General features: G+C 36.0%; 1 protein-coding gene across 3 annotated transcripts in view; it reads left to right on the forward strand.

Annotated features, from left to right (window-relative positions):
- Positions 1 to 25,827, forward strand: part of VPS13B (vacuolar protein sorting 13 homolog B) — a 415,483-nt gene that overhangs the window by 221,117 nt on the left and 168,539 nt on the right. For all 3 annotated transcript variants that reach the window (XM_042868778.1, XM_042868780.1, XM_042868779.1), the window contains exons 25-30: positions 4,218 to 4,424; positions 14,116 to 14,287; positions 14,923 to 15,037; positions 16,689 to 16,830; positions 18,445 to 18,853; positions 23,235 to 23,346. In XM_042868778.1, coding sequence (XP_042724712.1) covers positions 4,218 to 4,424; positions 14,116 to 14,287; positions 14,923 to 15,037; positions 16,689 to 16,830; positions 18,445 to 18,853; positions 23,235 to 23,346 — 1,157 coding nt within the window. The remainder of the gene's footprint in view (positions 1 to 4,217; positions 4,425 to 14,115; positions 14,288 to 14,922; positions 15,038 to 16,688; positions 16,831 to 18,444; positions 18,854 to 23,234; positions 23,347 to 25,827) is intronic.

Genomic DNA, 25,827 nt, shown 5'->3' on the forward strand with positions numbered 1-25,827 from the left:
TTGTTGTACTTTCTGAAAGTGCACCCTGTACTTTACTGAGTTGGATCAAGTTTACTGTAATCAAATAATAAATTATGCTAAATTTTGGGTGTTCTTTACAGCAAATTGAATAATGCTTTTGTGACAGTTGCAAAGTTTGAACAACAGTGGTGTTGCAAATAATTCTCTTGTTCATGGAAATGGCAAGTATGTTTAGGTCTGAGTAGAGCTCCACATTCACATGCTGTCTGCCCATTAGATTTAATGTTACCCGTTAGATTTTTCAAAGGACATCATGGACAATATGGTAAGTTTATTTAATAGAAAGAAGGGAGAAGAACACCAAGTATCATTTTTATCTGATACACAGAACATTGTGTTTATAAAGATTTGTGGGCCTATGGCCTAAGTATGAGAGTGCTGAAAGTGTGATCGCTGGTGTATTTTTAATGTCGTCTCTTGGGTGTACTTATTACAATATGCTCCCCAGTCACATGCTATTTTTCCTTTTCTTCGTTCTGTGTTCTATGAATGAAGCAAGTGTTTCAAAGTACACATTAATTTTATCCTCAATGTGTGGTCCCCTACTGCATTCACTGACTTTCATCCAACTTACTTCTGACTCACTTGCTATATGCCACTGTCTTCTCTAATAGATGAGTTCATATTCACTAGTAAAAGGGTTGCATAGAGGGAGATTGCTCGCTGGACATGACAAATTAAATTTTGAAACTGAACTGCCTAAACAAGGTCTACTCAAGCTTGTAAATCTGTTTGACAGGTGTGTTTGCACATATTAAAGGTTGTCACTGTGTTACAAATGTGGAAATAAAAGATAGAATTATGGTTTTGCTGACAATTATACTTCTTATATTGCAAGACTTCTTGAAGCTTTACTTTGTAACTTTGTGGTATTTTCATAATGTTTAATGAATTAACATGCAGGAATTTCATATACTGTGAAAATCTGTCTCATTCTATACTATCCAAACTATGCAGATTTCATTGGGATATTGCAACTATACAGATTTGTAAATATTTTGAGATGTTTATAAAGCAAAGTGATTTTCTGCGTTTGATTGGTGTGCTCTCAGTGGAATTCCAGCAAATTGTCTGATCAACCCTGATTTCTTTTAATTCTCTAAAATTCTTACTTGTAGTGAATATGCAGATTGCATTATTTGTATTAAATTTATGAGTTGAATGGCGTTGTTCTAAATTGAAGCCTCATCTGAATTTGAATCGCTCATTAGAAGGAAAACAGAATAAGGAAAACACATTTTCAAGTATTCTATAGTGTGATCAAATAATTTGTATTGTAAACTCTAGGAAAACATTTGCTCTAAGAACATAAATTGTAAGTTTCATGTAAATCGTAAGATCATGCATTTAGTGACGTGTTAAAATGCTGTACACAGGAGTATCAGACCAAATAGACCAAATATTGTTGTCTTAAATGATGTTCTTGTACACTAGAATGTTATTCATTAACTGGAGTTTTATAATGACCAAAAAGGTGTGGGCAAATTGAGTTTAGTGAAGGTCTTTGAGCGGTCCTTCTATCCTTGTTTTACTTACGCATCAGGAGAAGGAAAGTCAATCTTTTTTAAGCAGATAACCAAGAACAGAAAATGGAAAATACATTCACATAAACAGCATTTTATATTTATAAATTCACCTTAGAGTAACTATGAAATTTGATTCTTTAGAATGTCAAGCTGTATTTTCTCTGCAAATGACAGCTTTAAATTAGGTGATACTTGGTGAATTTGTTAAGCAGTAGCAAAGGTGAAGTACTTTACTGTACGACTACTATGATTTAATGTGAACAGACCGTGTTCTGATGGTCACATTGCTGCAAAGTCAACATTTTCAGTGTGCAAAATTGTCAAGATGTTGCCTTTTGCTGTACTGCTCTCAATTTTATAGTAATATGTTTTAAGAATAAAGTGCTGTAACATACTGAACTTCACAGATTTTGCCAAGTAGCCAGTGGGGTCTTATTGAGTTATGTGTGGTTTTGCTGCAGAGGGGTTGGAAGCAGTGAGAGAGGGAAACTTTTCTTAACAAATATTGACGGAGTTATTCCTATTTTTATCATACAATTTTTCCTCTCCTGAACAGGGATTTCTAAACATACTTATATACTTAATGCTGTGCTCCAAAATACTTCTAAAGAAGAGAGTCCTCACACTTACATTAGATCTCATATAATGATGAATGCATTTTCAAAACATCAAAATTCACTTGAGTAAATGTAACCAACAAGATTAGCAGAAATACATTTCAATGAGTAACAGCCACTTGGATAAAACTAAGTGTATTAAAATTAATCAAAGACACAGCTTCAGCTCTTTATCTGAAGATTTTGAATATTATTTACATAAAAATTTCATATATTTTTTTCATTTTAAGGAGGTTTTGAAGTGAGGTGTTTTTGTAGTTCTTTCTTTTTAACATATCTCTATCAAAGTCACCGCTTTTTGTTAAAGTATGCTTTTCTTCTTTGTGAACTGGTCACTTTGTATCTGATTTCAGGTGATAAAGTTCATTAGGTTCATATTAATTAATAGGCTTATTGGTTGCTGGCAGGGTCTGAAACAGCTGCTGTTTTAGAACGGCTGCAAGGATCCTGGCTTCAAAAATTAGAAATAAAAAATCTCTTTGACAACCTAAGTAATTGTTAGCTTTAATGATTGTAGCTGTTGCAATGCCAGTAAGGTCTAAACTATTCAGTGTTGGATTAACTGATGACAAACCTCTTCAGACTGTAAACAAGCATGCATGTAAACACAGAAGTTGCATTATTTCTTCCTTTGTTTTATTTTGGGACTTTAGCAACAGTAGCATAATTAAATTTCTCAAAGCCCTGCTTCTACTGGAGAAGCACAGCTTAAATTATCCTTAGGTCTCTTGACCAATAAATATTGTGAGGGAGAGGAGGCTGCAAACATGTATGATTTGTATTTGTGTCTGTATCCTATTAATTTTCTCGAGATTGTTTTGCCAGTGAAGTGTCAACACCAGTTTATGTTATATTACTGAATCAATCAAATGGACATTATTAGTTGATCTTCCTGAGGTACACAAAAGACTCTCAAGAAAACTTGGAAAATTTGAATTAATAATTTAATGGCTACCACTGCCATATCAGAACATTAGAGACATTAAACCTTTTAAAGAAAAGCTAAATGAAGTTTCTGTTGTAAGTGAAACAGCAGCTTCATTGTCTGTAGATTGCACTGTGTGTGAAGACCAAAATAAGTACTGAGAAGTTTATCTCCTTTAGGGAAAAAATTCTGTCAAAGGAGTATATGACCTGCTCAGTGTAAGCCTTGAAACTTCAAAAGAAAATCCAAGATGAACTAAAAAGGATTTTATAAAATGCCAGCACTTAACCTCCTAGGAAAGGACTGTAGCATGTTCTCTGAGACTTCATCACACACTCTCACGCACAAAATCAAGTGCTGTTTTATATCAAATATAGATTGACAGCAGTGTTTTTCTGCATCTGTTCTGCCCACATAAGAAGCCAGCTTCATAGAGTAGATGTGTCCTGAGGCTTAAAGTTCTTAAAAATATGACAATTTCCATTTTTTATAATGGCAAGTTGAGTATGGTATCCAGCTGTGGATCTGCTTGTATGTTGTCTGCAGTTTTCCCTGAGCTTGTTTTATACAGTATATTGCAGTATGTTGTCATAGAAATTCCACGATTAATTCTTATTTACAAAAACTTGTACAAATATCTTAGAACAGAGTCAAACAGTATGCAAGTTAAACAGTATGTTTTCTGAATATTGGAAGGACATACGCCAAGAGACTATTAAGTTTAATAGCGGATGTTCTTCCTAAAACAAAGAACAGTTTCATGTGATGCATGGGACCATCATTTTAATACCAGTTAAATGAATATTTTTTTCACATAAGAAATATGCCAGAAATTGCTTATATTTAATTGTTAAAATTTGTTACTAAAGGTTTTACAAGACCAGATTGGTTATGTTTTTATAGACTACAGACTGGAATATTAGACAAAGAGCTGATTTATTTTTTTTTAAATCAAAATCACTATATTGTAAATGCTGCTAATTATTTTATTTGTAATGTGCATGCTTATTAGAGCACTTCTGAGCATTTAAATTCCACTACATTTTAAGTCTCAGTTAGAGGGCTTTGATTTCTATCATTTTCCTTTAGCTCATTAAGAAATGCTTCCTTTATTTTTTTTTCTTTCAGGTGCAGCTTCTTTATGAACTCGCTGAGATCACAAGCAAAGTTTGGAATAAAATTCAGAGGAGAGGAATTCTCTACCAGTCTTCTGTTTACACTGAAACCATGACAGGACCTGCACCTCCTAGCTCTCCAGTTAAAAGTAGTGTTGGTACTGTTCCACCCGATACCAGCACATACAGCCCATCAGTTGACATTGGCACCACTACAGAGGTAACTTTTCTTAAAAAGATGCATCACATGAATAGTGATTTACAAAATGTGAAGTAGGTACAAGTGGAAAGCATCAAGATAGAGCAGCGGTGTCCTTATGGAAAATAGCTTTACCCTAATCACTTTGTGAACTCAATTTGGTGGAAGAAGAATGATTCCAGTGTTTCTCCTATTGTATTTTAACCTGGCAGGTGACTGAGCACCACACAGCTCCTGTCCTTTTTCCATTCCCTCCCAGTTCTTTGGGCGACTCACTGAGAATGGCCTTGGTTCTGTACAACACTGCTTAGCAGCAACTATAAACACTGATATGTTATCAACATTGCTATCAACCAAAACACATCATCATACCACTACGAAGAAAACAATTCCATCCCAATTGAAACTAAGACACCTATGTTTTTTATTTGTCTAAATTGTTTCTCTTGGAAAAAAAGGAATATTAACTCTTAGAAGAAAGTTACAGTTTGTGTTTTCAGGCAAGAAGCATAGGGTGTTTTTGAAGTCCAGAATTTTTAGAACAGTAACTGGTGTTTTTGAAGTACCTTTGGTACGTGTACTGCTCATGTCTCATTCTCAGTAACAATCAGCCTGTTGTGTTGAAGCCAGTTGAGATAAAGCATGAGATGATGCAGAGCTGTTGTTGGCAAGCCAGGAGAGGCACTGGGGATGTGAAGATTCCCAGGGCTGGCAGTGCTGGTTACCCAGTAGTCCACGCACACCAGATTCACCCAGGCATTGATATCTTCTACATGTGAGCTGCTTCTGGAGCTCTGCTGTTTCCCTTGTCTCAGGGGTGTATTTGGAACTCTGTTATAGGAGGATTCTGGTATTCAGCTTCAAATATAAGAAAGATTGGCCGTTCGTTTTTATGTCTTTCTGCTTCCTTAATTTGCAATACTGTGTAACTGCCTGGAGCAAACTGGTACCTGATCTAAATCTGTGTGTGCCTAAGACTGTAAAATGTTATTTTGAGTTATGAGGACTTGTGCTTCTTTCACACAAGGAGGAAAGAAGGCTAATACAATGTTAAACTTAATCCATGACTATCATGAGCTCATCAGCTAGATGATGCATTAGGATGGGCGGTCCCAGGAGGCCGTGTAAGTGAGCAGGCCAAACATATGTGATTTTCTTAGTGCCTTCTGTCAGTCTTAAATGGCTCTGGCATAGACCTGTAAATTCATAAGATGAGTTGAAGATATGTCGATAGTTTATTAAATGTATGCAATGCTTAATTCTTAACATAAAGCTCTAAGAATCAGAATTGTTTGAGTTCAAGGGATCCCTAAAGGTCATCTGGTTTGACTCCCTGCAGTGAACAGGAACACCTACAGCTAGATCAGGTTGCTCAGAGCCCCTCCAACCTGACCTTGAATTGCTGGGAGACTTCTGAAGGCGGGTAGATTTCTGAGACTAGTTTCGTTCTTAGGAATAAACACAGTGATTTGGGAATTCCTTGTAGTTCCAGGACACAGGCAGATGCCTGGCAATTTGAATGCTCTCTGCAATTATAGTTCAACAACATTTGGCCAAGATTTCTTTAACACTGTGAGTGGCTTGTAGTAATTCCAGGTTTTGGAGAGAATGAAATGGTGATTTCTAGTGCTTACTTTAACATAAGCATGATGTGCACACACATACAAGTAATTCACTAAAAGGTGTTAAAGCTAGAGCTTCAGTTCTAATGACATTTCACTAAAATACTCATTTCTGAATTATTTGGCTTGGCCTATGTTTTGGTGTATTCCTATGATCTCTATAGTGAAAAAGTCTTGTCACAGATAAAAAAAAATTGAAGGTAAGCAGCAGTAGTAGGAAAAAAATATGGCTGCAAAGATAGTATTTTTTTTTACCCACCAAAATTCCTTCCTCATTAAAATCAGAAACCACCAGCTTTATAAATAACGATTTGGTTTTGACTCTGTATAGACAGAGGCATTTAGAGTACATGCTGTACTTAGAGCATTCGTTGATACTGATTCAGTAGTTGTTTTAACCCATATGTTACCAAGATTGTTTTGACAGTATGAGTTTTAGTTCAGCATTCATTTTCTTCTACTTGCAAAATATTGTTCATCGCATATTTCATTTTCTTCCTTTTCTCAACAAATATTATATTCTAGCTAAATAAATCTCCTGATACGAATGAAGTTTGGTGAATTAGCTAACAAACTAAGATTTGTTTTCAGTCTTTTCTACTCTGAAGCTGCGATTACCATCTTCATCTTCTTAGAATGAGAACTTGATTAAAACACATGGCATTAATATTTAATATTTATTTATTTATTTATTTATTTTGGCAATAAGAGATTAGAGTTGACAAAGTACTTTACAACCAAGATTTGAAAATTGCTTCAAAAGGAATGTATCATAATGCTAGACAGTATAAGTAAATTAAAAAGGATATTAGTTAAGACAGAAAAGAAGAAAAAAAGATACAAACAGGAGAAAAACTTTGCTTGAATCCACGCTGTTCATATGGCTGAAAGACTGACATAGGAATAGAGCTCATGTCCATCATCTCCATTCAGAGCCCTCAGCCCAAGGTGCTTTGTCTGTGGCTGGGACAGTAAGGCAGTCCAGAAAGAGGAAGGAGAAACATACTTGGACAACTGGCAAGAAATAATGAAAGGAACCACACTGTCTTCTCACTGTTCTGTTCTCACTCCTTTAGACAATATAAATTAAATAATGGGTAGCGTAATTGGCAGTATTTCTACAATACATTTTCTTCTGTGGCTGATGGCTGTTTCTGAACCTATTACGTGTTTCCTAGTATAAAAGTACCGTTAAGATTTTAATTAGTGCCATTGCTCGTGTTTGGTTCCTTGAGATAAGGATTGTTGAGAAGTGAAAAATATGTGTATTTGAAACTTAGCTAATGTTTTCCCTTGTTGTTTTTGCTTGTTTGTTAGTCACTTAGTTTCCTTCTTTCCTTATGCAAGCTTACTTATAATCACCATACTTTCTTTTATGTAGTGTAATCAGGAAATCTGAGTTCTTTCTTCAGTGAGGGTAGAATAAAAAGATGACAGCCTGGTCACTTCTGCTGTCTTCAGCTGTACTCTGGAATGCTTTGTTTTGCTGTAAGCCTTAGTCATAATATGAATGGATTTATATGTGAATTTATTTTCAAATGTACACAGTCTGCCATATGCATCATAGAGAGTACGTAGTCCTCTTCAGTACTTCAAGTACTATGCAGACCAGTATGGAAAATATGATCTGTTCTCTTTGTATTCTTTAAAATTCCAGTATTGCTTACTGATAGAGGCATATTTTGGTTGTTAGAAATTTGAAGGCACTTTATTTTGGCTTGTACTTATTAGTAGTGTGGAAAGGAAGTTAGGTCTGTGTTGTTTCAATTAATAGATACAACCCTGTATTTGTAAATTATAACTTGTTTTCAGACTACTGTAACAAAAGTATTTTCCATAGAGAGAATGGAGGGAGTAAAATATAAAAATGGAGTACATCACTCAAAGCTGCAGCTTGCAGCTACGTTACTTTATAGCCACATAACAGCGATGAAGCATATGGCATAATTAATATGTATTTTACAGGTCTGACTTAGGGACATTCTCCAAGAGTCGGGGAAATCTTTTTCATGTTTTATTTATCAGTTTGTACTTTGTTTTTATACTCCTACACATTTTATTTTGAAACCTTGGTATCTGACTAACAAAAACACTTTGCTACGATAAGTATTATTTTTTTTAAACATTGGAGGTTTTATGATTAATGTTACTTTGTTCTTTGGGAAACACTTTTTTTTTAATTTCTTTCAACTGCAACAGATTTGCTATAGATGAATAAGAAGAAAATTAACTCTCACTACTATTTGTATTAAACAGCAAAAGGAGTAATTTGTTTATATGGTCTGCGGATGATTTATATTTCAAGCTGTGTGTAATTTTTTCCATGCTGACAGGTTGATAGTGAATACCGTGCTCCTACATGGATAAAGCTACGTAACTCACTGAATTTTACTCTGGGTGGTGGTAGGAAGAGACGCATCATCGAGGCTTAAGTACTGGAGGGATGGAAACAGTTAATCATTTTTACCATCCCTCCTTTGGAACAGCAAGAGCAAAGGTAGTACAGACTACAACAGGCCACTTGTTACTGTTTACTTAAGTACAAACAGTGGTAGAAGTGTTTAGTCCTTGGGGAAACTCGGTGATTGAGCAAGAACGCAGAAGTTATTTTGATAAGGCATAGCAGTAGTGTGGCCAAACTGTGATCATCCCTGAGCTTTAGGCAGGCCAAGGATGAAGGCCTCACATGTTTGGTTCTTCCTGATGAACAAAGATAAATTCTGCTAAGAAAATAAACTTGGTATATTGGTCAATTTGCAACAATTGGCGAAAGAATTAAATTGTGTATTTTAGGACTTGGCATGAGAAGTTGTGGGAAAATAACTCAGTGTTTCTGACTCTGGCTTGATTTTTCTGTAGATCTGGAAACAGAGCAGAAAATTAATGCATAAACATATTTAACAATACCACGCTGGGTGCTGAAAATCCAAAAAGAAAATTGAAACTGCATGAGAAACAAGATCACTGTTTTTTCAATTCTGTTTTAGTTTTCAGTGCAAAAAAGAATTCTAAGAATTTGAGCTTATTAAATAAATAAAAACCAAAAACAAGTTAGTGCAGCTCGTCGCTTTTTCCCTGTGATTTTGCCCAATGGTTTTGGATGCAGTACCATTAACATAAATTTAAGAAGAAATGAATCCTTTTTCCACTTCTCAAAGGATAACCATGTAGCAGCTTCTGCCTCCAGAGAAGCCATCTGTATTGCTTTTGCTACTGACGGAGAGAATGGGCCAATTCAACTCTCTTGGTATGTTTGAATGGTAGAAAAACATGTGGATAACACATTGATATTGAACTGTTGAAGGAGGAGATAGGAGCCAGTAACCTTTGACAGAGACATGGTGATGAGCAGCTGGGGCTGTCTGTCGATAAGCTCTTCAGCTGGCACAGCTGCAAACAGAAGAGGTTATATCTGCCGGCCTCAGCTTAATGCAGTTTTAGCTCTGTCATCAAGCTGGCTAGTGCGAGCAACAGAACACACAAGTGACATGGAATGCCAGATGGGCATGCAGTAACCCAAGTACAGAATTGGGGTACAAAGCTGTACAATTGAATTGAGGCCCTGTTTGGGACCTGCAGGCCTTGTGGTCAAACAAGCTGTAAAACCGAACAACTGAAAGTCCAGGTGTCAGACCTCCCACTTGCTCTGCTGTGAAAACAGTCCCCTGGTGCTTTGATTCTGGCCAGAAGTTCACAGTTATTTTACTTCTGACAATGCTTGCTTTGCAGATCAAGATGCTTATTTTTTTCCATGCTGGTGTTTTATAGAATCATAGAATGGCTTGGGTTGGAAGGGACCTCAAGGATCATTAGTTTCCTACCACCCTGCCACTGGCAGGGTTGCCAAGTTGCATCAAGTGCTGGATCAGGCTGCCCAGTGACCCACCCAGCCTGGCCTTTAACACCTGCAGGGACAGGGCATCCACAACAGCCTCCACTTTACTCTTAGACGTGAAAACCTGGTTTACTTTTTCAGGTTCAGTTTCAGAAATACATGCCTGTAGAGGAAATTTTGTTCTACATCTATACAGCTATGTGCAGCATTTGAATCACTATTAATACATCTACCTCACATGCTACAGAAATTCATGTCAGAAATATTTGCAAGTCAGACAGCCATAAGCACAAACATGACTGGATTCATGTCAGCATGAGCACAACTCCAGCAGTACTGATGGAAACTGCAAACACCTTGGTCTCTTCTCCTCACCTCTGCATTTTTTGTTGATAGGATGTCAGATATAGGGCACGTTCCAAATCACTATGCATGTAGAAAAGAAGGAAGCAGTTTTCAATGATGGGCCTGTAGCTTTGTTTTTGTTGCTTTTTTTTTTAATAAACTTCACACTTGTAATGGATTTGGATGTTAGTAGGGAACGTGTCCCCTAAAACTCAGCGTTTGCTACTTTTAAACATTTCTGAGTTAATTTGATTCTTATACATGTCTGGGTTTATGCTATATAGATGCAGTTCTTCAAGAATCCCACAAATACTGTTAAAAGTAACACTGTGCCAAAATTATCAGCTGGCTGATACTTCATGAACTGTAGTACATCAATTAATATCTAGTGAAAAATAAGCTTAAAGAAAGTGTGGGAAAATGAATGCTTCAGTTTTCTACAGAACAGTTATCTATATCGTCAAACCACTAAACAAAAACAGCTCTTTGTGGAGAAAAAAAAAAAGAAGTTAACAAAATACATGAAACATCTTAGCACATAACATTGTGCAAATAGAAGAAAAAAATTATAAAATGTAAAACTTTCCATGGTAGCAGTATGTATTTGCTGTTAACCACACCACTTTAAATTTAATTTACTATTGTTTTCTTCTTTTTTAACTATCAGAAATGTACAGATCTGCCAAAATTTTGGGAGCTAAATTGATTTTCGTAAAACAAGCTTTTTGGAACATGTCCAGTGAGAGAATGGATGTATGTACAGGGAGAAGAGGAAGCTCTCTCTCCTACTCCCTCCATTACAGTTGCTAAGTTACAATGTGGCGAATTACGTGTGCCAGCAATACAAAAAAGAATGTAAAAAGTGCTTCAATTAAAAAAAAAAAAAAAAGGAAAAAAAAGGAAAAAAAAAGGAAAATGCGGAATGAATTTATAAAGTGAAAAAAACAGAGACCAGCAAATCACTCCACAGCAAAGCAACACTGGCTTGATCTTTGACTTGACTGAAAACAAAGATATTAAATAAGGTTTAAATAGTATTGTTCCTTGCCTTCCTTGACCTTTCATCAATGACACAGACGATGGCATTGAATGCACTCGGAGCAGGTTTGCGGATGACACCAAGCTGAGTGGTTGGAAGGAAGGGAAGGAAGGGAAGCCATCCCAAGGGACCTGGACAGGCTGGAGAAACAGGCCCATGAAAACCTAGTGAGGTTCAGTAAGGCCAAGTGCAGGGTGCTGCACTTGGGTCAGAGCAATCCCAGGTATTTATACAAGCTGGGGGAAGATCTCCTTGAGAGCAGCCCTATGGAGAAGGACTTGGGGGTCCTGGTAGACGAAAGCTGGACATGAGGCAGCAGTGTGCACTTGCAGCCCGGAAGGCCAACTGTGTTCTGAGCTGCATCAAAAAAGGGGTGGCCAGCAGGGAGAGGGAGGTGATTGTCCCCTTCTACTTGGCCCTTGTGAGGCCCCATCTGCATTACTGCGTCCAGGCCTGGGGCCCCCAGTACAGGAAGGACGTGGAGCTCATGGAGTGGGTCCAGAGAAGGGCCATGAAGATGATCAGAGGGCTGGAGCACCTCTCTGTGAGGAAAGGTTGAGGGAACTGGAATTGTTTAACTTGTAGAAGAGAAGGCTCAACAGAGACCTCCTTGTGGCCTTCCAATACTTGAAGAATATGTATGAACAGGAGGGGGAATGGTTGTTTACGAGGGTGGAGAGTGACAGGACAAAGTGAAATGGTTTTAAACTGAGACAGGGGAGGTTTAGGTTAGATATTAGGAGGAGGTTTTTCACACAGAGGGTGGTGACACACTGGAACAGGTTACCCAAGGAGGTTGTGGATGCCCCATCCCTGGAGGCATTCAAGGCCAGGCTGGATGTGGCTCTGGGCAGCCTGGTCTGGTGGTTGGCAACCCTGCACGTAGCGGGGGGTTGAAACTGGATGATCATTGTGGTCCTTTTCAACCCAGGCCATTCTATGACCTCTGATTGTGCTTCATTGCTTTGACACCCTGTGAAAGCCAACTGAGAATCTCGGCAACTTTTCTTTGACTGGCTGCTGCCTCCACAGCTGCCCTGTTTATAGGATCGCCTATTCCAAAGTACTGCAGATTCCAGGCACAATGAAATTCCCACAACAGATTCATCATCATCTTTTAGGGATGTTATTCAAGGTTTTGTTACAAAGGTGTGGAAACTTTTGGATGTTTGATGTCTGCAGAACAGCCCAAAGTCATAATGGATATTGTATGATTTTTAGGATTTTGACCTAACTTTTGTCCTGTCTTATGGTTAATATTTTGATAAGAAAACACATATACATTATAGAAATCCTGTAGTTAAACTGTAGGCCTGAGTTGTTTGGAAATGGGATCCATCAGTATAAAAGCTCCCATATGAGCTGTTTGGTTTGGGATGAGTTCTATACATCCACAAAATAGATTGCTAACAGAATTACCATACTCACAGTCTTAGACTGCAGGATGAGTCAAGTAATGTCAGATTTTAGATTTTGCTACTAAAAATATGTTGGGTTTTTTTTTTCAAGTGCTGATGTGAGTGCATTATTGTTGTTTTTTTTTTGCCTGTCAGGTTAAAGTTGATTCTGTCAAACTGTGCAGTGCCTTCTGTGTAGGCCTTGATTGCAGGATGTCTTCTACATAAATCATCACAGTTATTCATTAGTTAAAGATCAAAATTCCCAAGTATGTAGTTCATTGTAATTCATAATCCTCAAAACCTTCATTAAAATTTTGGGTGTTTATTGATCTGTAGTTCTTAGAAACAACTTCAACTTGATCTCAAGGAATCAAGGTGGCAATACTTTTCTCTTGCCCATTTGTGTTTGAATAATGAAGGAAACTTGCAACACTTAGTGTGGTTAGAAGAGCAGACGCAGATGGATTTTTAATGGCTTCTGGTTGACATTAGTGACCTATGCGCCCATTGCATTGAGCTGAAGAGTTGTAAATGCTAGGAACTAAGGAGCAATTATATGTTCGCATCTTTTTTTTTCTCTCTGGTTGCATTAATTTCTGTCAAAGGAAAGATCTGGTGAAGTCATCTTGTTGGTAAATTTTTCAATTGTCCCATGAAGAATTATCAGAAGTTACATGCTGGTCTCTGATAGGCCTTTCTAACAAGTTCTTCAGTGTACCTTTCATATGTCTCTCTTTTTCTCATATGTCTTTCATATGTCTCTTTTTCTGAAGATATAAGCTCTTGTTTGTTGAGCCTTTAGCACTGTAGGGAATGAGCAAAAATTATTGGTGGCTCAGAAGCTTCTACAAGCTAATTTGTCAAGATATCTGTTATTTAAGAATATTGCAAGTGACAATCAAAATTTTAAACAACAGAAACATTTAAAAAGTTGTGATTAAAACATTTCCAATTTTTACACGAGGCTATTGTTTTGCAAGATCATTTTCCCAAGAAATTACAAGAAAACGTGTAGAAGAAGGGGTGAAAAAAATCATATGTAGTATACAAGTGCCATTCTGAGATATTCTCCTTTTGGTACCTCTAAAACCTCATCTTTTGCCCTCCAGATGTGCACAAGCCTGCTTATCTCCTTTTCCTGTTGCATTTCAGAATATTCCTATCAACCTTAATTGTCATTAGTGTTTCTGGTATGTAACTAGTGTAAACTAATGAGGAAATTCTTCTAGACCAAGTGGAATAAAGTCATGGAATGTCACATTTTTATCATATAATCTTGGCCAAATTCATTATCTCCTCCTGTTTTTTATTCCCCCGACATTCAAAAATGGCTTAATTTTAATACACAGTCAGTGAGTCTGCTTGTATTTATGTGTACGTTTATATGGTTTGTCAATTTTGATGGAAGAAAAGTAGGCAGTGATGAAAAGCGAATACTTTTTTTTTCTCAGCCATTGCTTCTGTTTTATAGGGTGATTCTCTTCAGGGTGGTGATGACTCTCCTTTCTCAGACTCTATTACACTGGAACAAACAACAAGTAATATTGGAGTCTCGAGTGGACGTGTCAGCCTGTGGATGCAGTGGATGTTGCCAAAAATTACTATAAAACTGTTTGCTCCTGACCCTAGAAATAATGGCACAGGTATTCAACATTTTTTCCCTTAATTATTATTTTAAATTTTGTACAGTATTTCACGACACGGTATTAGATATTCAGTACATTTATTGGTAATATTAGACAGTATTAAATTGGTAATGATTCAGTTATTTTACTTAATAGAAGTCTGCATTTATTGTCTCAGTAGTAATTATACTCCATTTTTATGTTGTTTAGTGGTATATTTTGTGTGTGTCCATCTATAGACACGTAGATTTGCACGGATATTTTCAAATTGATATTGAGAAGACTAGTGATTAAGTTAATTTTCAAAGAGATGTACATATACACTAGATAAAAAATAATTACATGAGAGAAAGAAATCTCAAGTGTTACATATCTTTGTATTTTTTACAGGAGTTACAGAAATCTGAACAAAAAATTCTATAGATGAGTCTCCACACATTTTTTAAAAGAAAGTTTTTGATTACAGTATTTTTTTCTGATTCTTCTCAGCGCGACAGTGAATGAAATCATTCTTTATGACAAATCTCTGAGTGGAGAGAGCATTATCCTATATATAAGCTTTGGTGTTCCACATTTATACCTTGCTTATGAACTTGTATTGATGGTATTAATTACTAAGTATTGATGGTTTTAATTTCCTTTGGCCATTGCAGAGGTTTGTGTTGTCAGTGAGTTAGAAGATCTCAGCGCATCGGTGGATATGCAGGATGTATATACCAAAATCAAATGTAAAATAGAGAGCTTCAATGTTGACCATTACAAAAACAGGTAATTTCTGGTAGTTGTATGATTATGAATTCAGGCTGAAAGATGAAGGCAGTTGTGTTTTTTCCTCTTGATTGCTAACTTGAATTTAAGGTTATTGTTGAATTTCTTTTAAATGAGATTGATTTTGATTGCGTGAAATGTTTAAATCTAAAATGCATTTTCTTAAAATTACAGCCAGTTCCAAAGAAATACGTGTAAATCGTTACGTGTTAGTGTACACATTTGTTACTCTGTTGATTCTTATGACAAAAATAGTAATTTTACTAAACTTCTGAATCAGAATTCCTTAAATACTGTTGATGGCACATTAGTTTTAGCAAATTGCCAATGGTGAATGTTTTATGATGCTGCATTTTTGGATATTGAAAAGCATTTTATACAAATGAAGCTACTTACTTTGTGGTTCAGCAACACTATAGTGTAGGCAACTAAGCTGGTTGTCCGTATGTCACCAACGTTAACGAATACGTCATGAATGTATGTCTAGGCTAGGTAGCTAGAACTTCTGAATGTCTTGCCACTCAGCAAGTTTTCTTTTTTGCAGCACCAATATAAGTGTTTTCAATGAGCATTCAAATGCAGTTTGGCAGAGGTACTACACATTCCACCTTGTAGTGCATATGACTATGAGCATGCAACCTAAGAGATACGAATGTAATCTTTCTTTAGCTGTTTTATTGTTTGCCATTTTAAAACTTAATTGATTATGCTATGAGAGAGAAAAATTAAGCAAGCTGCTTTTTGCACGTGCTCTGTGGATAACCTTGGGAGAGGATACTTCATTGCCTAATGCTCCCTAGGAAAACATTTCAGCTTAGTGGTGTCCTTGTTCATTAAAGTTATCTTGAAGGTTTTTTGTTGTTTTTTTTTTTTGTTTGTTTGTTTTTGTTTGTTTGTTTTTTGTTTTGTTTTTTGCTTTACAAAAGTTGTTACTGTTTTCAGTTACATTTCATAATCTCTTCAGAATACCCTTTCCCATCGTTCAATTTCTTTGGACTAAAGCCAAAAGCAGAGAACAGATAAGGTTAATGTTCTGTCTTCCAGGCCAGGGGAGGGCTGGCAATCAGCAGATTTTGAAGGGATCTTTCTACAATGCAGAGAAAAGATTTTGGTGAGATTTCTTTAGTAGACTAAGGTGCTTACCTGAAAAATTCTTCTGAAGCGACATAGTTTTCTTTATTCTTTTATGTGTCAAAAAGAGTGATTACAAGAAATATTGTACAAAGCAACATTTTAATTCTTAATAATTATTTTTTTTCTAAACAATACTGCGAATTTATAATGTATTTGAATAGAGTTTTTCTTACACAGTTTGATTCTTGTAATCATTCTTATACCGATTCTAATCAGATTGTCTATTGAATGTGGATGGGTCAGTCCATTTTCTTTTTTGCAGGATTCTGTTATATTTTCTGTGTCTTCACATCCTGCAATATCTTGTCTTTTCACATAACATTTTCCAAAGTTTCTTTTCATATCAGTTTTCTGTCATCCGATTGAATTTGGGCATTTTAGGAAAAGGTATGGAATAGACTTTGTCTTGCCGTTACATACAACTGTGCAAGGATAACATAAACTTTTTTTTGCTTATAGCAAATTAAAAATATATATATATTTTTGTCTTCCACTCTTCCATGCCTCGTTCCTTAAGCCTTGGGAAAGATTCCTGGTCTCTGGGGCAATACGGAGGTATATTCCTTTCCTGTACTGACAAGCTGAACAGACGTACCTTGTTGGTTCGACCCATCAGCAAGCAGGACCCTTTCAGCAATTTCTCTGGCTTCTTTCCTTCTGTAAGAATCTTTTTTTTTCTTTCTACAGGACTTCCACTAATAAGTGATAGTTGGGTTAAAGATAAGTAAAAGTCTCAGTGTAATCTAAATTGTTTTTGTACTCACTGTAATTATTGAATGTACTGATCATATGAGTTGTATTATTTCCCTCTTAACCTTCATATTTTGTTACAATTATTAGTCAGTTTTCACTAGATGTGGAAATGAGGGTTGATGGTTCACAATGCAGTGTGTAACTGCAGTCCACTGAAGTCAGTGGGATTCCTTGATATTAAAAGTAAGCACATGCAGTACTGTGTGTTCATACTTAACAACCAGTACTGAACACTGCATTTTGTTCATGTAATTCTGATATATGTTTTGGTCTTTAAGTAGTTCGTATTACTGCTATATACTTTTGTGCAACCTTTTACAATTACTGTATATAATTATGATAATGCAGCATCAACAGTTGCATATTTGTGTCTTTCTTTTGAATATTTCAAACACTGTGGCAGTTATGAATATGTCAGTGTGAGATATTAAAAATCCGTTTTTCTTGTTGGTTCATCCTTGAAAGACTTTGGTATGTATTGGAATTGGCCCATTTAAGTTGACAGATAAGTGACTGCTGGGAATTTTTTTTTATGTTAGTGGAAGTTCTGTGTGGTCTGATTTATTTTCTTCATGAATACTGATTGGCAATATTTTCTTAGTCTATTTGTTTCAGACCTTATAGGAAGTCTAACTTAATAATTTGTTCTAATGGACTTAATAAAAAAAACCAGTTTTTCAGCATTTAAGCTATGGATTCTATTTATTTAAAAGAAGTGTTCTATTAATGAGGCTTAAATTACATTAAATTATTTTTAATCAAATATGAAGATGCTGAAAAAACCAACTGCTTGCAAAATGTAGTTGCTTGTATTTGTGCTCATGTGATTGTGGCTGAGATTTGAACAATTGCACAGAGTTCTATCAAGTATTTTTTATGTTCTTGAAGTAATACTTTTCCTAGTTTATTTTTAATTGTTATTTTACTTTGCACTCACTAGACATGTATAATTGATATTCAAAAGACTTTCAAAAATAATAACAAGCTGAATAATAACCAGCTGAATTTATAGAGTAGTTGACTATGGATGTCTTCTATGTTGGTGAAGTTATCTCAACATCAGAAGGTTGCCTTAGCACCTGTGGTGTTGGCATATCCAGAAAGGATGATGAAAGGAAGTAAGATTTGCTTCTAAAATGTTTAAAGTAGGAAAAAAAAAAAAAGAGAGGAAAAAAGAAAATATAATTCTGAATAATTATTAGAAAATGGTTGATAAATTTATACTGTCATGACTAACGACTGTGGGCTTTTTTGCCTGACTGGATTTGAATTGCACACAACACAAATTGTCAGAAAATAAAAATATAGTTACTTATACTTTTAGCTGACAGTGTTGTGAACTATGGACATACTGTGGGATGAAATATCCGTTTAAAAAAGAACTTTCTTTTGGGATTCAGAGAGAGTGGAAAGTAGAAAATATGGAACCTTCAACATTGTAGCTAACAGAGAATTAATTGATGTTGTGTTTGTTTTTGCAGCAGGTTGGAATTTTATTTTATTTTTTTCCTTTGAAACAGGCCACTGCAAAACTTTTAGATGGCTCACACCAACAACATGGATTTCTTTCTCTAACTTATACAAAAGCTGTCACAAAAAATGTGCGGCACAAACTGATCTCAAGAAATGAACGAAGAACATTCCATAAGCTATCCGAAGGTCACACTGATGGTTCTCCTCACTTTCTTCACGAGATCCTTCTGTCTGCTCAGGCTTTTGATGTGGTCCTCTGTTTTCATTTGCTTAATGCAATTGCAAGCATTTTTCAAGCCAGGCTGCCAAGGAGTCAAAAGGAGAAAAGAAAGTCACCAGGCCAGCCTATGAGGACTCATACTCTAACTTCGCGCAACTTGCCTCTGATCTATATCAACACTGGTGTTATAAGAGTCTTCTTTCCCAAAAATGAGGAAGATCATCATAATGCAGAAGGTGCAGTATTTTGTGTTAGGTAGTTTTATTCTCAGTCTTGTAGGGAAAAACATTACCTCAGTTACCTTACTGACCTTACTTTGTTGACATTTAGCATGCTTTCTTGGGTCTTTAGAATCTTAAGGGGTAGAGGTAGGAAAATAGTCATTCATCCTAGCTTTGTGCTGAGCTGCTGAAAAGCATTTATGTATTTATGTGACCTTTGCTTTCCCAGTAGTATGTAGTTTGATCATTTGAATTTCAAATGTGATTATTAAGGAGAAAAAAAAGTAAGTTGTGAAAAGAGAAGGAGAAAATGAAGTTCTGCTGCCGTGATTCTTTTGTCAGTTTTTATTATTCTGGTGCAAGTGCAGTCTTCTATAGATCTCTTGTTCCAGTAGATTTCAAGCAGAAAACCTTAAGTCTCATGTAAGCTGGCACCTTGAAAAACATCAAATAGTGAAGCAGGTTTGATATTCTATTTCATTTTATTAATTTTCTCCAAAATGAATTTCCATGATTTTGACCAACAGGTGATGCAATTTATCATTTGCCTAGGAAGTTTGAGTTGAAGGTTCTGAGATTCCTGTATGTAAGAAGCTTTCAGTTATTTACAAAATTGTGGACAGTGTAAACTGTTCTTTTAAACAACATTAATTAGTTGTTAATCAAACAAAAGATGAGTTAATCTTTTGATCCATTAATAATACATTTATTCTTTCAAAAAAAGTATTTACCCATCATACATAAAATGTATTTGCATTACTGTTACAGACTTTGTGTATGAATAAACAGTTGCTGAGGCTAAAAGTACGCTTAGTAACAGCTAGAGGGATGTAAACTTCCATTAGCAGCGATTCTTCTAGAGATTTTAAAAACAAATTCTAAAAATATCACCTACATCCTACGGGTATGTCTTTAGGAACCATAGCGAGACATAAGGTTTGACTGTGTTATGCACCATGGATATATGCTGCAGTAAGATCTCGTTCATCATCTATTGATTAAGAGAGTTTTTTAATCCAAGAAAAGTTGCCCAATCCAAAGTGTGATTGCTGATTTATAAGTAGGGAAGCACTGACCTCAGTTTGTCTTTTAATCCCTTTCCCTGCTGTTCATACCTTATACCTAGTTAGCCATAGTTAAGAAAACTATCCCCTGCCCCTCAAAAAGGATAATAAAAAAACCCACAAATAATTGTGATTTATGTATGAGAATAGAAAACTTCTTTATTTGTGTAGTTCAAATCCCACCTTGCACAATGACCCCAAACACTACGAAATAAAAATTGTACATTTATTTTTTTCCTCAGCAGTATACACACAAACATGCATGAATGCATCCACACAATTTTATAACACTTTAGATCCGTGCTTTTTGCAGCAGCACCAGCTTATCTTCTTTTTGTGGTAGACTTGAGGGCAACAGTATGTCCTCAGCAATACGCAATGCTGCTTTCCATCAGCTTGATTTAATACAGCAAGTGGTGTTTCAATAAGAAATAAGAAATACTGCATGGCAGCAGCTATAAATAAAAAAAAAAGTAAACTGCAAAAAACTGATGAGAAGCAGTAAAGGCAGGGAAAGCCCGCATCTGGCTGGTTTAGGGAGAATAAGAACTTTTTTCCAACATGTACTAGGAGTAAAATATCAGAAATCACTAGAAAGGACGTGATAAATTTGTTGATAGTGATAAAGAAAAGATGGCATACCAAATAAACGTATGTCATGCATTTGTAGAAGTGATATATCCTTGTCACATGAGCATGACCGTCTGCTTTGAAGTCTGTCATAACATGTGGTGTGTAACATCCTCCTTGCTTACTATTAAATAGTTTCAAATTGGTCAGACTGAATAACTTGTGCACAAGGATCTTGGTCTTCAGAGGTTAATTTTTAACATGCGTTGGCATAGCAGGTTTTAGACAGCCAAAGGTTACCTATTAAAATGAGATGTGTGATGTCCAAATAAAAATAAGGTAGTTTTATTGCTCTCCTTGGAGAACATAAAGGAAAATCTATCACACGTTCAGTTAATAAAGAATTAGATTATATTTATTACATGATAATAAATATAGTTTTATGGAAAATTAGTCTTGTTAAACACATCTGATTTCCATTTTATGATGGTTACTATTCTAGTCGGTAAAGTGTTCACAAAGGTTTGATATGCTTAGACTTTCCTAAGGAGTTTAATATTGTCTGATGGTATTCTATATATCCCCGTACAACGTCTGTGGAAATATTAAATGCATTAAAAATAGTTAAAGATCTTAATAAAAATATCAGTTGGAATGAGTAAGTGAAAGATACATTTAATATGAAAGTAAATATTAAGTCATAGCTGTAAGAATTTCCCTGGAGGTATAATGCTAATGACTCAATAGGCCATGTATCTGGATAATTGAACTTACAGCATTTGTAGAAAATATGCTAAATCTTCAAATACGTAAGTTATGTAAAAGGTTATGCAGACTGCATCTTCGAGACAGGAACTCCTGAAAAGTGGTGGCTGCACAGTTAAAGGGGCACAGTGAACTTACTGAAACAAAATAAGGGAGATGGTTGTATTTCTGCATGTGGCAGATGATGGAATATATCCAATTTGCTTTCTGTAAGAAAAATGAGTATTAATAGAAGTGGAGAAGTTGCTGAGAAGATCCGAAACAATTAGTCAAGTATTGAAAGAAGCCCTACAATGGAGGGTTAAAAGAACATAATTTAGCTTAGCCAATATAAGACTGGGATGAGTGTGTAAAACCAAGTGAGATTGTAACAGACATACTTGGGTCTGTAAGGTTTTCCTAGATTGTATTTCTACTGGGCAGTGTGGGCTTTTTTCCCCTCGAAGTTTTAAATATTCATGATGACTGAGATTATTAGCTGTATTAAGGAGAAAAGAAAATATGTATATAAATAAATACATAAATATGTACAGAAATAATCTACATCATTCCCATGTTTTGAAAATCTAATGGGAGAACACATGAATTAATGAATGGAGATATGGATTCAACACATTCCCAGGGAGGTGGTGGAGTCACAGTCCCCAAAGGTGTTCATGAGACATGTAGACGTTGTACCGATGGACACGTTTTAGTGGGCAGTATTGGTGGTAGGTGGATGGTCGGACTGGATGATCTTAGAGGTCTTTTCCAACATTGGTGATTTTATGATTCAATGGCTTAGATCACCACTCATTAAATACCAGTTGAAAATTTAATTTCTATATAATATTACCAGTGATCAATTTGTACACATAGCTGAAATTTGAATATGAAGAAGTGGAATGCAGAGACCTTTCTTCTTGAAGTAGATTGGTTATGGACATGGAATTTACTGTTCTGTTCTAAAATCTAGTGGCCTTTTTCAGATACTGTTGTTTCAGAGCTTCTGTGTTGCAACTCATACCAAATGCTACTGGGATGGTTACACTATAATATCCTGCAGGATGATTTTTTTTAACCTGTAAAGGACCTAGGCCCATTTAAAAAAATGGTGGATGATTTAAAGTGCATGGTAAGCACTTTAAATCAGCAGGTAATTATTAGAGGGGTGTGGAGCACAAGTCTTATGAGGGGCGGCTGAGGGAGCTGGGATTGTTCAGCCTGCAGAAGAGGAGGCTCAGGGGAGACCTCATTGCACTCTACAGCTTCCTGAAGGGAGGTTGTGGTGAAGAGGGGTTTGGCCTCTTCTTCCAGGGAACAAACTGGACCAGAGGAAATGGCCACAAGTTGTATCAGAGGAGGTTTTGATTAGACATAAGGAAGAATTTTTTCTCTCAAAGAGTGCTCAGGCACTGGAATGTGGCTGCCCAGGGAGGTGGTGGAGTCGTCATCCCTGGCAGTGTTCAAGAGGTATCTGGATGAGGAGCTACGAGATATGGTTTATTGCTTGTGGTAGCTGTGGTGATGAGGAGACGGTTGGACTGGATGATCTTATAGGTCGTTTCCAACCTTGTGATTCTATGATTCTATGATATCTAAAGAGAAACAGATCACATGGAAGTCTCTGGGATCAATTATATTTTGGAAAAAATATATTAAAAAAGAAACAAAAAATAAAGCTATTAGAGAAAAAAGAAAATCACAGACCAGGATTTAGTGTGATAACATTTTGTTTAAATGACAGTACTTCTGTCGTTTATGTATCACATCAACACTATTGATTTTACAGGTGGGTGTTTTGTGGGAGTGGGGTTGTTTTTAGTTGTTTATTTGCTTGGTTTTTTTTGTTGGTCTTTCATTTATTTTTTGCATTTGTTATTGCTTTCAAGCAGAACTGAATCTTTAGCATACATTCCTGTATAGGTGTTTTCTAATATTTGTCTTTTACTAATTTTTCCTTGCTGTGTGCACTTGACTTTGAATCAAACACATATTTTCTCTTCTCCTTACTACAGCTAATCCAGCAACTAAAGAAGACACTTTGGTTCTCAAGATTGGATCTGTGTCTATGGCTCCCCAGGCTGACAACCCTCTCAGTAGAGCTGTGCTCAGAAAGGACATTTATCAGTAAGTGTTGGGGGAAGGGTTTGGTTTTTCATAGTCTCAAAAAAAATCATTTTGAAAGAAGTTAATTGATCAATAAAAAGGGTACGTGCAGCTTGTAAAAATACTTTTCACATACAATCTTTTGATATTCAAAACCAGGTTTTTCTGATTTTCTTCACTTGTGGGCTTTCAAATCCATTTAGACAAATCGAGTTCTTCTGTGAAGTGCTGATGAATAACAGAATTTAAATGTCAAGTCGTTACGAAGCTTATGCTCACAGATGAGAACATTTTCAGATGCTTTCTTCTCATCAGCTACCAAGTTCACCTAAGAGAAAAGGACTTTTTGTGACTACCAAAAATCTCAGTAGCTGTAGAGTTTGAAGGAGATAGATCTTAATAATATAAATGGTAAACATACATTCAAACTGTTAGATTCTTAACGCCACGTAGATCAAAGCTGTAAAGGAAAGCAAACTTCTAAGGAGCTCTTTCCCAGTAAACATACTTTCTGTGAAAATGTCATGCTCTGGATTGTGTCACTAAGTATGTGCAAACCACACTAATCATATGTAGGCAGCAAAACTGGTGAACATATGTAATCAACATGATAAAAGTAATATATGATCCTCAGTAGAATTGGCACTGTTGCCAGACATGAAAGTATGGTTGCAAATAATACCAAGTGAGAAAAGTCACAGAAATACAGATGAACAAGTGTCTTATACTTCCCGTTGGTCTGTTTTTCAGATGTGGCAATATTTTAAACTACTTCATAGTGCTCTTCAATGGAAATTACAAACATCAAAATTATTTCCCAGCAATAAAACATTTACTGCCTTGAAAATGACAGCAAGTTTTACTTTTGTCAAGAGCAGGATTTTTTAGGAGACCATGAAGTGTTTCCAGTTTCTTTTCAGATTCCTTAGAAGTTGTAAAGTAGTCATTTTCTTCATATTTCCATTTGGAAATGTTTAAAATGTTGTATTTGCTTGTATGTTTACTTATAGTAGCTTAGTAGCATACTTTTTTTTTTCTTTTTTTTAATTAACCTTCTATCTATGATTTTCATGAAAAAAATCTTAGAGCATGGCACCAACAGTGGGTTCTGGGTGGTAAAGCCCGATCCAAATCCAACCATCAGTATGCCCATAGATATCAGATCTTCCTAACATTTGTGCAGGCTCTCCTTGCTTTTGCCCTGCTCCTCTGTGAATATACTCACATCTGATTTCTGCTTTGAGAGTTGCAAGACTAAATGTAGGTTCCCCTCTTGTCATTACAACTAAAAATTTGCCAGCAAAATCTCTTGTCATAAAGTGGAATCTGCGAGCTCCATCTATACTAAAGTAGTTTCTGTCATCTAGGGAAGCTACTGATCCTTCTGTGTAGGTATTACTAGTCAATGAGAAAGCTACAGGAGGGATGCCGTTTACATCAACATCAGTGGAGTTGTCTGTCAGTTAATGTTTTTGACTCTGATACCTTTGCTGCTCTGGCTTTACCTGAAGTGCTGACATTCTGTGCTTATCAAACTAGAAATCTCACAACTGCTTAAAGGTTCTGCTCCCCTTTTGCATTCTGGGTCTTGGGGTCTTACATATCTATAAATGTTCTGGATTAGATTTGTGCAGTGTATATTTGCTTTTCATAGTTTTACACAATTACAATATTTAGTCTTTTACAATTGCGTTGCAGTCAGAAACTAAAGAACTGAATTGGTAAAGCTGAAATACTTGTCCACAGACATCTCTCATGTAATGGTTACTGTTTTCTTCATGACCAACCTCCTGTCATGCTTCTTGTGTCTTTTTCTGAGAAATGTCTACCAGTTTCAGAAATTTCCTGTAGCTGTTCAGTGAGTTTTCTTCTCTGTTCTGAGCAGCTGTCAAATGACTAAGTCTTATCTTTGTTCCTTTAATTATCCAATTATACTAGCTTTGGTGTTTTTAGTATACGCTGGTGAAGAGTGTCAAGTTACTTTGCAGGATTTTATGAGACAGTGTTGAAGTTGGTAGTGGGTGGTCTTTTGTTTTGGGGAGAGGGTTACTATTTTGATTTAAGTGAGATTCAGGGCTTTTTAGCAAAATCAGCGAATATTTTGTATTATGAAATAATAAGATTCCAATTCATTGTTGAAAAAAAGTTTCTATAATTGCATTTTCTTTGATCCAGAGCACATGGTATTTACAGAAGCATTGTTGAAGATGCCCTTTCATTTTCTTCTGTGATATTCACTGCTTCTTGAGTGGTGGTGTTGAGTGGAGTTCATTTAACATTTTGACATTTTTTCTTTGGAGAACTAGGTAATGCAAAGATTTCTCTACTGTTAGGGCAGGCCATACAATCTATATCCAAGAGAGGGGGGAAAAAAAAAAGTGGGATATTTTTATCACATGAGCCCTGTGTTAGTATTCTGTTCTCCAAATACTAGATTTTCTATGTTATGTTTTCAACCTGCTCACAGTACATAATACTGGACAGCAGAAATGCGTAACTGGA

This window comes from Lagopus leucura, unplaced genomic scaffold (genome assembly GCF_019238085.1).
Source record: "Lagopus leucura isolate 7727_CA_CO unplaced genomic scaffold, USGS_WTPT01 Super-Scaffold_100002, whole genome shotgun sequence".
NCBI classification, from domain to species: domain Eukaryota; kingdom Metazoa; phylum Chordata; class Aves; order Galliformes; family Phasianidae; genus Lagopus; species Lagopus leucura.